The sequence below is a fragment of the Salvelinus fontinalis genome, chromosome 2 (assembly GCF_029448725.1).
Source record: "Salvelinus fontinalis isolate EN_2023a chromosome 2, ASM2944872v1, whole genome shotgun sequence".
Classification (NCBI taxonomy): Eukaryota; Metazoa; Chordata; class Actinopteri; order Salmoniformes; family Salmonidae; genus Salvelinus; species Salvelinus fontinalis.
The window spans coordinates 19,669,340-19,683,444 of NC_074666.1; the positions used below are offsets into that span (position 1 = coordinate 19,669,340).

At 43.7% G+C, this 14,105-nt stretch overlaps 1 protein-coding gene across 2 annotated transcripts in view; it reads left to right on the plus strand.

Moving 5' to 3' along the window:
* Nucleotides 1-2,004: 2,004 nt before the first annotated feature.
* LOC129813744 (very low-density lipoprotein receptor-like) overlaps nt 2,005-14,105 on the plus strand; it is a 34,713-nt gene continuing 22,612 nt past the window's right edge. Inside the window, exons 1-2 of one of the 2 annotated variants that reach the window (XM_055866226.1) lie at nt 2,005-2,360; nt 9,152-9,271. In XM_055866226.1, the coding sequence (XP_055722201.1) occupies nt 2,294-2,360; nt 9,152-9,271 (187 nt within the window). In that variant the 5' untranslated portion in view covers nt 2,005-2,293. The remainder of the gene's footprint in view (nt 2,361-9,151; nt 9,272-14,105) is intronic. The other variant, XM_055866235.1, reaches the window with a different exon arrangement.

The following is a 14,105-nucleotide window of genomic DNA, read 5'->3' on the forward strand; positions in this document are numbered from 1 at the left end:
CTGGCTAGAAACTCATTGTTTTACTAACTTTTAAACCTACCCTGTGATGTCACAGACAACCGTCTAAAAAAAAATTATAACAATAATACATTTATTTTGTATAGCGCTTTTCATTAGTGTTACCGCAAAGCTCTACATAGGCGAAAATAATTATAATAAAATAAATACAATATAAACATCATACATTTAGAATCAAGGCAGGAAATAGCAATTATAAATCCTAAAAAAAAACGAAGAAAGAGGGACTATAAGAAAGATGTGTTTTAATGCCCATTTTATAAGTTAAAATGTTGGTACCTTATCATTTTATCCACAGATCATAGAAACGCACTGTTTTAATATATGTAGACACTGGTTTGGTGCAGAGATAATGAATATGAGGGTGAAAAGTGGCAGAAATGCACTTTAAGGAATGCTACAGCAGCAACACAAGCATCAGAGGAGCTGGTTCATTAAACATGCATACTAAATAAATCATTATAATGATATCGTGATTAATATTCAATGTTTTCACATCTTACTCAGTGAGGAGAATTGAGATTATATGACGTCTCTTTCAGACCTTGACAAGGAAGCCAGAACAAATAGTGCTCTAAATCACTTCTTATATATGTCTCTCCTTCTCTCTCCCTCTCCTCTCCTCTACTTTGCCACAGCCATATCACCACCAGCATCACCACGTTAGCAGCACAGGATATTAGTGCACTGTTCTTCAACTAGTTCATTAAATGGGAGACAGCAAAGACGAAAACCAATGCAAATGAGAATTTCTGAAGGCAGGATTACTAAGATCCATCATTGTGAATTAATTAACACAGTCTAGAGACAGCACTGACAGAATTATAGTATCTAATATGTCCAAATCCATTAAATAGACATTTTTTAAAGCTATTTGACAGTGGTAAATGACTCAATAAAATTATATTCGATGTTGAAACTACAGATCTTTTGGTTATGTCTCATAATTCTCTGGTAAAAAAATATATCACTGTTAGGGTTAGGTGATCATTAACTTGATTAAGAATTGTGCACACAACCATTTCAGTTTATTCAATCTTAGGTAGTACATCCTTTTCCAATCCATACTATTATAGTACTAAACCTGAGTTTACTTGTTTGCTACATTGTAAATGTATGTGTTGACATGTAAACATCAAAGTCTGCAAACAACACTAAATCCTGGGTTTACGTTTGCAAACCGCTCTAAATTATGGATTCGTCATTATGGAGAGAGACCCCATGATGATGCACAGTTGTACAGTTTTGTTTTGGGGTGCCTGCAGAATCTAGGACTGAAAGGCTGCATTTACACGGGGAGCCCAATTCTGATCTTTTCCCCTCTAATTGGTCTTTAGACCAAGCACATGAGATCTTTCACAACAGATCTTTTTCAGAGCTGATCTGATTGGTCAACAGACAAAATGTGTAAAACAAATACCAGAATTGGGCTGCCTGTCTAAACGCAGCCAAAGTGTATCCAGCAGTGTTACCAGTACAACACTGCTAGGTCACTAAAGAGCAGGCAAGGAGCAGGAAGATTACTCAGTAGCACACATTTTAGATTTTAGCAGACACTCTTATGCAGAGGGACTTACAGTAACAATTAAGGTTAAGTGCCTTGCTCAAGGGCACATTTTTCACCAATCTGTTAATTAACTAATTATGTAAATATTGACATGTCGGTCAATATTGTCATTGGAAACACTAGTGACCTGAAATGTCTGCAATTATGTCCTATAATTTGTTACATTTTATATCCACAGTCCCATGAAGTCTGGCCGGTGAAATGTCCCACTCACATTATATTGACAGGGTAATCAAACAATTAACCAAATAGTATAATATATATGTTAATCAATCACTCAGCCGATCATCACCATTTTGACACTTGACAATCACATGAACATACGTTTTCATATTAGTTACAGTTATGAAATGTTATATGAAACAAAACACTTCCCATCAGAATAGCATTGAACATACATAGCCTAACATTACTGGTGGACAAGGAAAGGGTTTGTATGAAATGACATACTGAAAGCGGAAACTGAGAAGCGCACACACAACACTGCTGGCGCGGCTATTTGGTGCACGTTCACAGTAAATTAGGACATGGCTTGCAGCTCGATGGCCAGTTTGAGAGGAGGGAGAGCGTGAATTGTGTTGCCTAAATGAGATTAAAAAAGCGGGTGGCTTCTGTTTGTTCCAGAAAGGCGTCGTATCGGCACTGACAGCAGTGTGAATATCAGCGCAGAACGACGAGGCCAACTCTCACGCTCAGCTACACCGCGAAATGTTGACGTTTATTCTGGAGATTCTTATCCTACCGATATGTCTTCAACAGTGCGGTTTTGTACACGGTAAGTAGCCGAATTTGAGGGCAAAACGTTGTTAGGTTTATTATCGTGGCATATCTCAACGTGACGGTACAACAATGCGTTATGACCATTGCACCTGCCTATATGTTGTCTTTACACAGGAATGAACGCGGTATTGCCTTGCTTTCGTTCAATGAAAATGGTCCAAGACGGACACTCGGGCAGCCTGTTTTGCACAGTGCGCTCGCCCTATTTATTATTTCAGCAGTTGCCTATAAACGCCTACGTCTTTGAGTGAAATAAACGCTTTAATAATTGCGTTTAGCCTTTAGAGGAGTCGGTCATATAAATGCAGCCAGGCAAGAGGCCCTCGCCTGTGTTTTGTGTAGCCTACGCCATCGTTATATGAAAAATATTGCATACTATTTTTAACTGGTCAGTTTTGGGTCCTTGGTTTGGTTACAATGAACCTGAAATTGATATGCCTGTGTAGGGCAAGTGTGTTTATTTGTAAACTTCTCCTCTCCGATATTCGCTCTCAGTACAGGATTGTCCCCCAGTGATTTGATTTATTCCTGAAGATGGGGGCAAGCTTTCAGTGGATTGGTATGGTGTCTAAAACGCTGGGGCGGTATAGCAAAACTGAATTCTCTGCTGGGGGGGTGACGTCTGTGATTTATTTGGGGGGTCAAAGATTCGGACATGTTGCAGTAGAAGGGAGATCCCACGATGTGAGAAATGTGCAGGAGGGCATAGTCTGAGGGATTGTACAGTTGGGATATAAAGTACTGTGTCAACTGTGGGGGTGCACACGCAGCTGGGGATACGAAGTACCCTGCGAGAGAGAGACGGGTTGAGATTCCCAGAGGTAGAGTTTCCTATGCTGAGGCAGTGAAGAGAGCAGATCTCCCAAGGGTGAGTGAGTCCTGGGAGCCCCCCCCCCCCCCACCCTTTGTATTAAGGTGGATTTTTTTGCATTTATGGCCACGGTGATCAACTTCACTGATGGAGCAAAAATCACAGAAGATGGTTGTGGTAGTTGCAGCAGCAGAAAAATATGTGGGTGTAAGATTTTAGTACAGACGATATACAGGAAGTTTAAAGGTTTCGTTCTGTCCTCTCAGGCCGGCGGCCTGGTGTAGGGTCGGTCGTTTATGGCCAAAGTGGGATGGGGTGGTGTTTTTTTGTTGGATAGTCTATAGGTGCAGGTTTAGATGTAGGTGCAATTTAAGATTTTCCCATTACCCTTTATTTTTGTGGCAATGTGCTTTATTTTTGTGGCACGCCGTCCTGCAAACAGTCTAGTCTGCCGGTGTTCCGGATAGTCACAGGGGTTGATTGGAAAAAGCTGTTCAAAAGAGGACATTTTATTATGTATCTTTGTACTCCCTGACGAAGGCCATGCAGCCGAAATGCGTCGGCGTTGCGTCAGAGTTTTTAATATTTCCATTGAACATGCCATACAAATAAAGGCATTTTAATTAATTATATTTAGTGCCTTGGTCCTCCTTATTGACAGCTTCTAGTCTATTGCAAAGTCACACAAATAATATTTATTTGGGGATTCCTGTTCTATTGTGGTATTGGTGGTATTGTGGCTATATTACCCTATCCAGGACTTAACCCATTTGAAGTGTTTTCAGAGGTTTGTTATTGACCATGAAGGGGGTAGATTTTGCTCTAGCCCATAGGGCTCTTAACTTCCCCGGTCAGAAGATACTAACACTGAACATTAACACGCTTTGCTTGTGGTACGTTTTTGGAAACATAAAGAATGTGTCTTTTAATATCAGTGAGAAATTGTATATGTGTTAGATTACGTTACATCGCTTGTTTACGGAAGACAAAGGCGGCCACCTGTGCTAATTAGCTATCTAACTGTTACACTTGACCCAAACCGGCCGCACGCCATCGTGCGCAAATTGATTTTGTCCCCCCACACCAAACACAATCACGACATGCAGGTTGAAATATCAAAACAAACTCTGAACCAATTATATTAATTTGGGATAAGGTCGAAAAGCATTAAACATTTATGGCAATTTCAGTTGCTAGCTAATTTCTCCTATTTAGCTAGCTTGCTGTTGCTAGCTAATTTGTCCTGGGATATGTTATTTTGCCTGAAATGCACAAGGTCCTCTACTCTGACAATTAATCCACACAAAACGGTCAACCAAATCGTTTTTGTCATCTCTCCTCCTTTCAGGCTTTTTCTTCTTTGGACTTTATATGGCAATTGGCATCTAACTTTCATAGGTGTATTACCACAACCGACCGGACCGAAGTTCCTTTCCATCACCCACGTGGGTATCTGCTTCTTAAAACAAGGAGGAGATGGGAGAGGCAGGACTTGCACAGCGTCACATATAGAACTGACTTTAGCGCTTGGCAACTGATTTTAGCGCTTGGCAATGCAGATGTTCTTTGGTGTGTGGGTGCAATTTATTTTGCAACGCACGCGAATGGTGTGGTCAGCGTGTTAGCGTGTGCCCAACTTGTGTGTAAGCATAACTGGGGAGGAAATGTAGTTCTTCAACTGGAGGCGCACAGCTTCTGGATCTATGCACAACCGCTACAGTAAGTGTATATTTATTTGAAAGATTATTTCTCACCGATGAAAGAAAGGGCCTATCCGCATGTATTTCTAAAACCGGTTTGAGAGGGAGATGATTAACTTTCCTAAACTTTAACACTGTCGGATTTATAGTTCACATGTGGGCGAATGTAATTGCTGAAAACCCTACATACGGATAAGGGTTTTTGAGAGCTGATTTTGCACAACTGTGAAAATGACATTTGTTAGTGTCAGTTGAGGGGCTTTTGTTGCTTCTCACACAGATTGTTTAATTTCTTTGTATTGAGTGAGACTGTATGCAAATTAGAGATTGGTTCGTTGACCTAATTAAATTGGAGATGTATCATAGGCTATATTCTCAGTTTATTTTGATAATGAGACCAATAGTGCTCAAAGGCACGTTGTCGGCAGGCTATCACAGGGGTTGGGGCTACAGACAGGAAGTTAGTATATTGTCATGTACAGACCGATCAAATCTAGGCATCAACCAATTAGATATGCAAAATGGGAGTGATACACATATTTTTGGAAATGTCTCTTTTATTACTAAAAAAAAAGTAGTCTATGCCTGAAGCATATTTTAATTTCAATATTTGCTCTAGCTTTCATTGTGGAAACAGGTTTGTTCAGTATTTAACAATGAATTGAGTCATCTGATTTCACAATAACATCCATCTGAGACACAACATATTTCCTTGGAGTGTTTCTCAGGCTTACACAATTGCATACACTTGATGAGAAGCCTACAATTCATGTAAAACTGGTGAAATATGAGACAGGTAGGCTTCAGTAGGCCTACTTCAAAGTTTGGTTGGTAGGTTAATTCCCTAACGTATACTTAACATAAATATAAACGCAGAATGTAAAGCGTTGGTCCCATGTTTCGTGAGCTGAAATAAAATATCCTAGCATTTTTTTTTCACATGCACAAAATGCTGTTCTCTCACTTTGTGCACAAATATGATTACATCCCGGTTAGTGAGCATTTCTCCTTTGCTAAGATAATCCATCCACCAGACAGGTGTGGGAATCACGAAGCTGATTTAAACAGCATGATAATTACACAGGTGCACCTTGTGCTTGGGACAAAAGGCAACTCTAAAATATGTTTTGTCAAACAACCCCAGATGTCTCAAGTTTTGAGGGAGCATGCAATTGGCATGCTGACTGCAGGAACGTCCACTAGAACTGAATTGACTGATTTCCTTTATGAACTTTAACTCAGTAAAATCATTAATTGTTGCATTTATACACTGCTCAAAAAAATAAAGGGAACACTAAAATAACACATCCTAGATCTGAATGAAATATTCTTATTAAATACTTTTTTCTTTACATAGTTGAATGTGCTGACAACAAAATCACACAAATTATCAATGGAAATAAAATGTATCAACCCATGGAGGTCTGGATTTGGAGTCACACTCAAAATTAAAGTGGAAAACCACACTACAGGCTGATCCAACTTTGATGTAATGTCCTTAAAACAAGTCAAAATGAGGCTCAGTAGTGTGTGTGGCCTCCCCGTGCCTGTATGACATCCCTACAACGCCTGGGCATGCTCCTGATGAGGTGGCGGATGGTCTCCTGAGGGATCTCCTCCCAGACCTGGACTAAAGCATCTGCCAACTCCTGGACAGTCTGTGGTGTGGTGTTGGTGGATGGAGCGAGACATGATGTCCCAGATGTGCTCAATTGGATTCAGGTCTGGGGAACGGGCGGGCCAGTCCATAGCATCAATACCTTCCTCTTGCAGGAACTGCTGACACACTCCAGCCACATGAGGTCTAGCATTGTCTTGCATTAGGAGGAACCCAGGGCCAACCGCACCAGCATATGGTCTCACAAGGGGGTCTGAGGATCTCATCTCGGTACCTAATGGCAGTCAGGCTACCTCTGGCGAGCACATGGAGGGCTGTGCGGCCCCCCAAAGAAATGCCACCCCACACCATGACTGACCCACCGCCAAACCGGTCATGCTGGAGGATGTTGCAGGCAGCAGAACGTTCTCCACGGCGTCTCCAGACTCTGTCACGTCTGTCACATGTGCTCAGTGTGAACCTGCTTTCATCTGTGAAGAGCACAGGGCGCCAGTGGCGAATTTGCCAATCTTGGTGTTCTCTGGCAAATGCCAAACGTCCTGCACGGTGTTGGGCTGTAAGCACAACCCCCATCTGTGGACGTCGGGCCCTCATACCACCCTCATGGAGTCTGTTTCTGACCGTTTGAGCAGACACATGCACATTTGTGGCCTGCTGGAGGTAATTTTGCAGGGCTCTGGCAGTGCTCCTCCTTGCATAAAGGCGGAGGTAGCGGTCCTGCTGCTGGGTTGTTGCCCTCCTACGGCCTCCTCCACGTCTCCTGATGTACTGGCCTGTCTCCTGGTAGCGCCTCCATGCTCTGGACACTACGCTGACAGACACAGCAAACCTTCTTGCCACAGCTCGCATTGATGTGCCATCCTGGATGAGCTGCACTACCTGAGCCACTTGTGTGGGTTGTAGACTCCGTCTCATGCTACCACTAGAAAAGCACCGCCAGCATTCAAAAGTGACCAAAACATCAGCCAGGAAGCATAGGAACTGAGAAGTGGTCTGTGATCACCACCTGCAGAACCACTCCTTTATTGGGGGTGTCTTGCTAATTGCCTATAATTTCCACCTGTTGTCTATGCCATTTGCACAACAGTATGTGAAATTTATTGTCAATCAGTGTTGCTTCCTAAGTGGACAGTTTGATTTCACAGAAGTGTGATTGACTTGGAGTTACATTGTGTTGTTTAAGTGTTCCCTTTATTTTTTTGAGCAGTGTATTTTTGTTCAGTTATAGCCTATGTTTATCAACACTGGGTAAGCACAAACCCGCTGCCCCAGGCTCGCTACCATGTTCACTTTTTAGTGAAGCAACCTCAGCACAAAATGTGGTGCAGTAGCGGAGACATCTGATGAGTTGCAAGTTTACTCCTGGTGAACTTTGCTTTCTCTGTATAACAGATGAGCAATAGGACCTATACAGTTGACTGAGTTGTGTTCACATGATTCAGCCTCGTTGTGTGTAACCGGTGTGAAATGGCTAGCTAGTTAGTGGTGCACGCTAGTAGCATTTCAATCGGTGACATCACTCGCTCTGAGCCCTTAGTAGTTTCCCATGCTCTGCAAGGGCTGCGGCTTTATTGGATCGATGGGTAACGATGCTTCGAGGGTGACTGTAGTCAATATTCAGGTCTCTAGGTCAAGCCCAGGTTGGGGCAAGAGGAGAGACGGAAGCAACGCTCTTTACATATGATTATACTAGTCTCCATTCATTTTGTTAAATGGTCCCCCGCTCCCTCAGGACAAGCCTTATTATTCTGGAGATGGTTTGGAGGTCATAGGTTAAGCTCTAATGTAATCGACTCCAGTATCAGTGCTGCTGCACACCGGTCCTTACCTTTAGCCTTGAACTATTACTGGTAGGTTTTGGCATGAGTGGCATTGAGTAATGCAATCTGTAGACTGTGTAGGCCTGCAGCCATATCAGCGTCTTGTTTGGTAATGCTGCTGAGACTTATGCGAATGTCCAGACTGCAAACACTTTGTTTTATATGACCCTCTTGATTGTTCTTTGGCATTTTACCTGATCTGTTGGCTTGTTTAACGAGGTCTATCTGAAATGGCACCTTATTTCTTATGTAGTGCCCTACTTTTGATTAGAGCTTATGGGGCTCTGTTCAAAACAAGTAATGCACCATTTAGGGAATAGGGTGGCATTTCGGACTCATAATGACCATTGCCCAGGACAATTGGCCACGTTCCCAGGCAGATTGTGCTCGCGGTGTTGGCCTCCCAGCACGAGGTCTGTTAGTCCCCTGCTGCAGAGGATCCCATGCTGAGTGGATGATCACTGAGGAGCAGGGGTTATTGGACATGGTCTGGCTGTACTTTCTCCTCTCTGCGCTGGCTAGTGGCTTGCTGACAAGTTTCACTGTGGCGGGCTGGTAACAACCTTAAGCAGGTGTACCTACAGCACAGCGTGTCGTCAAATTAACCAATAGAGGGTCATTTAGAATTTAACTCTTCCTGGCTGAACGTGTCTGTATATGAATGGCTTTTTTGTTTTCTGTGCCCTACAACACCACCCAGGTTCGAGGCCTTTCAATTCAGTGGCAAACAAGATGGAACATATTTGCAGTCCTTGAGGCCTGGAGACATGTACACTAGTTATACATGATGATGGTTTTGAGTTATCCAATCTTTAGTTCCTTTTTCCTTTCTTCCAGGATCAAAGACAGAATGTGAGCCCAGTCAGTTCCAGTGTGGGAACGGTCGCTGCATCCCGTCTGTCTGGCAGTGTGACGGGGATGAGGACTGCTCCGACGGGAGTGACGAGAACACCTGCGGTGAGGGACACACACACACACACACACACACACACACACACACTCTCTCTCTCTCGATTCCGCAAAATTAAGTCAGATTGGTGACAAATCGGCGACATAGCCTACTGTGTTAGAAAACAAACCTTGCTATTTTTTTATTTAACTAGGCAAGTCAGTTAAACCTCTACCACTTCTCTCTCCCGGATCCGGGATCCTCCTCATCAAAAAAGCTGACTAGCATAGCCTAGCCTAACGGGACAGGGATATCATATAATATAATTTTCATGAAATCACAAGTCCAATACAGCAAATGAAAGATAAACATCTTGTGAATCCAGCCATCATTTCCGATTTTTAAAATGTTTTACAGCGAAAACACTATGTATTTCTATTAGCTAACCACAATAGCCAAAGACTCAACCGCATATTTTCACCATGTTTCTACCGCATAGGTAGCTATCACAAAACCGACCAAATAGAGATAAAATTAGTCACTAACCAAGAAACAACTTCATCAGATGACAGTCTTAACATGTTATACAATACATTTATGTTTTGTTCGAAAATGTGCATATTTGAGGTATAAATCATAGTTTTACATTGCAGCAACCATCAAAAATATCACCAAAGCAGCCAGAATAATTACAGAGAGCAACGTGAAATACCTAAATACTCATCATAAAACATTTATGAAAAATACATGGTGTACAGCAAATGAAAGATAAACATCTTGTGAATCCAGCCAATATTTCCGATTTTTTTAAAAAGTGTTTTACAGCGAAAACACAATTATATTAGCTTACCACAATAGCCAAACACACAAATGCATTTATTCACCGCAAAAGGTAGCTTTCGCAAAAACCAGCAAAATATATAAAATTAATCACTAATCTTGAACAAATTCATCAGATGACAGTCTTATAACATCATGTTATACAATACAATTATGTTTTGTTCGAAAATGTGCATATTTAGAGCTACAAATCCTGATTATACATTGTGAATACGTAGCATCGATTCACCTAATCTGACCAAAGAACTCATCATAAACTTTACATAAAAATACTTGTTGTATGGCAAATGAAAGATACACTGGTTCTTAATGCAACCGCTGTGATAGATTTTTTAAAATAACTTTACCATAACATACAGCTTGTGTTATTGCGAGACAGCGCTCACCAAAACGGCGGAGAATAGGACTCAACATTTTACACAGAAATACGAAATAACATCATAAATGTTTTCTTACTTTTGTTGAGCTTCCATCAGAATGTTGTACAAGGAGTCCTTGGTCCAGAATAAATCGTTGTTTGGTTTTAGAATGTCCATTTCTTCTGTCGAATTAGCAACCTTAGCTAGCCATGTGGCGCGAACATGCCCATCAACTCTTGGCGCAAAGAACGGAAAATCCCAAAAGTCCCAATAAACGTTGAATAAACTGATAAAACTCGGTTGAAAAAACCTACTTTATGATGTTATTATCACATGTATCAAATAAAATCAGAGCCGGAGATATTCGCCGTGTATACGTAACGCTTTTCAGAAGCCAATGTCGAGCTCCGCGGCGCACCTTGGTAGACCAAGAAAATTCCTGACCTGCCATTCCAAAAGCTCTTGTTCGGCCTCAGATCAAGCTAGACACCCCATTACACCTTCCACTGCCTGTTGACATCTAGTGGAAGGCGTATGAAGTGCATGCATATCGATAAATATAAGGCAATTGAATAGGCAGGCCCTGAAACAGAGCCTCGTTTTCAGATTTTTCACTTCCTGCATGGAAGTTTGCTGCAAAATGAGTTCTGTTTTACTCAGACATAATTCAAACAGTTTTAGAAACTTCTGAGTGTTTTCTATCCAATAGTAATAATAATATGCATATTGTATGATCTAGAAAAGAGTACGAGGCCGTTTCATTTGGGCACGATTTTTTCCAAAGTAAAAACAGCGCCCCCCCTATTGACAAGAATTAAGAACAAATTCTTATTGACAATGATGGCCTACCCGTTATAAGGGATATAATGAATCACCGATAAGTTTTGGGCCACTATTCAAATGTTTAAAGCTGCTACTTTTTGGGTGACCTGACCAAATTCACATTGACAGATCTATAATTCACATTTCATTCTCATTGAAAGCAAGTCTAAGAAGTGGTAGATCTGTTCTATGTGCATTATTTCTATGCTTCCCGTTAAGTTTCATTTTTGCGTCTTTTACTTTTGGTTTTGTACATAAGCTTCAAACAGCTGAAAATACAGTGCATTTGGAAAGTATTCAGACACCTCGACTTATTCCATATTTTGTTACGTTACAGCCTTACTGTAAAATGGATTCAACATCTTTTTGCTCATATTACATGCTACCTTCCGAAAATACCTAATATTTGGTGACAACCGATGCACCTTCTCCTTCGATGTCGAAGTAAGCATGTACCTGTGTTGAGTCTGTAAAAACTATTGGTCACTATATCCGGCTAGAAGGTTGACGTAAAAACGGTTGGTTGTCAATGCCTTCACCCGCTATATACTTATAACTGATTGGTTTGGCTCTGTCCTTTTTATAGTGCTGTCCGGTTAAACATGAGGTCATCGCTGTACTCGTCATAGTCACCACCACACACACAGCTGTTTCCGTTGAAGATGTTTATGATTTTGGTAATCCAAATGACTTCATCTTATTGTTGTGGTTATTTTGATGCACACATAACATTCAGACATTCGTGTTACTGTCGACAATAGCAAGTCCTCAAACATGCATCTTCTCCCATTGGAACGATGATAACACTGACCTGAGTGGGCGGGTGCAGATGTGCATTTCCAAGCGCTCTGGTTGGTTGGGAATGGCAGGGCTATGATTGGTGAGAAATAACTTAGTTTGGCTCTTCAGCCTACCCAAGGGGACTTTAGGGAAACTGAAGGGATGGGGAGATAGAGGAGATGAGCAGGACAGCCTTTTTTTTATTATTTTTTTTAAAGCTGCTCCAATATTTCATATGGAAATATTAACATCCACAAAAAAGGCCTCTAACCTAAATGCCACAGTATTGAAAGGGACAAATTGTCTGAAAAGCCACAGGCCTTGAGGGGAAGCTTATTCCTAGCGGGCTACACCTACCCGGCTAGGCTTAGGGACCGCCCCGTATGGGAGGTACACAGATACGCGGAGACGGTCCTGGGCTACCCCAAGGAACACCATGCGGGTGGGGTAGGGCCCTCTAACTCAGCTTGTGCAGGGCAGCTGGGCCCCATCCTTAGACGCTGAGTGGAATGCTGGAGGCTGGCCACGGTGACTATCATGGAGCATGTGGGGAGGATCATCAGGGATCTGGAGGCGGCGGCCGGCTGGTCCCCAGAGACAAGGTCAGGTGGTCTCCCACGTGTGAAGGGTTGAGGGTCGTCCAAGGCAGGAGGTCGGCACCCCCCCCCCCCCCCCCCCAGAAGTAGAGACAGCAGGCCCCCCAGGTCAGGGAACGGTGGGTTCCCCAGGTCAGGGAGCTGAGGACCTAGCAGAGCAGGGGACTTGAAATCGGAGGACTTCAAGCCAGGTATGGCAGGAGGCTGCAAAACTAGCCGAGCAGGGATTGTATAGTTTAGCGCTAGTATAGGCGACTGGGTACAGGCTGAGGGCTGCGCACTGTCTAACTGCATGCCTAGAGGAGCAGATAACTCTGAGTCTACCGGGATTGGAGACCCAGGGCCTAGAACTAGGGCAGGTGGTTTGGCGTGTAGCCCTGAGGGAGCTGACTGCTTGACGACTGATGCTGCAGACCTAATGGGGCAGAGAACCTTTGGCCCTCAGTCCACTGCTCCGCCAGGCTGGATAGAACTGGACACAGCGAAACTTGAACGTCTGAAGGCTCGGAGCCTAGTGCTGATAACTCTGGACCTGACAGGGAGGGCGACTCTGGACCTGACAGGGAGAAACTGGTCCCATTGAGCCTAGCGGGGCAGGAGCCTGATGACCCACCTGGGCTAGGGACTGAGGGCTGACAAATGCTGGAGACAACAGACCTAGTGCAGCTGGAGACCAATGACCTAGTGCTAGGGGCTGAGGACTGAACCTAGCGCAGGTAACTTGTGACTTAGCAGGGCAGGAGGCTCTAAGCCGGTGAGCTAAGGAGCTGTGGACTGACCTATGTCTAGAGACTGAGCCTAGTACCATGAACTTGGGGCCTAGTAAGGCAGAAGGCTCTAAACCTGGTGGGATAGGCAAGTGCCTAACTTGTGTGATCTGAGCAGGGCAGGAGACTGCAGACTGGACAGCTAACTTATAGCCAAGCATGGCAGGGCGCTCTAAGCCTGGCGGCCTAGGACGATGCGTACCCAATAAGGAGGGGGTCTGCGGTCCATGCAGGGCAGGATATACTAGAGCTGTGGACTGAGTGCCTTGACTAGCAGGGTATCCCAACTGGGAGGAGAGGATGACTCCGCAACCAGAACAGGCTTCATGGCACCGGCTGGCTGTGGCTCCACGACTGGAGCGGGAGTGTCCTTAACTGTGGCTAATCGAGGAGCTGGCTGAGGAGGGTGCAGACCAACTCTGGAGTTGTCTTCATCTGCTTGGGAGCTAGGCCGCTCTGGGGCGCACAGGTGGGCCTAGAGGGATGTCGGTCTGGAAAGTGGCTGGACCACCTCGGGGTGGTACCTCTGACCCTCTGGCAGATATGACATAGGCTCCAGCTGGGGGGGCATGGAGCAATGAAGATCTGTTGAATAGCTGGGCCACCTCTGGACGTAGTGGGGTCTCAATGGTCCCATGGAGGTGGCGAAAATTCAGGCCTGGAGTAGTCTCTCAGGAGAGTAACCGGGCTGACTCGGGGAGGACCGGCAGTGATGGCGCTCCTGTGACGATGGCTCTA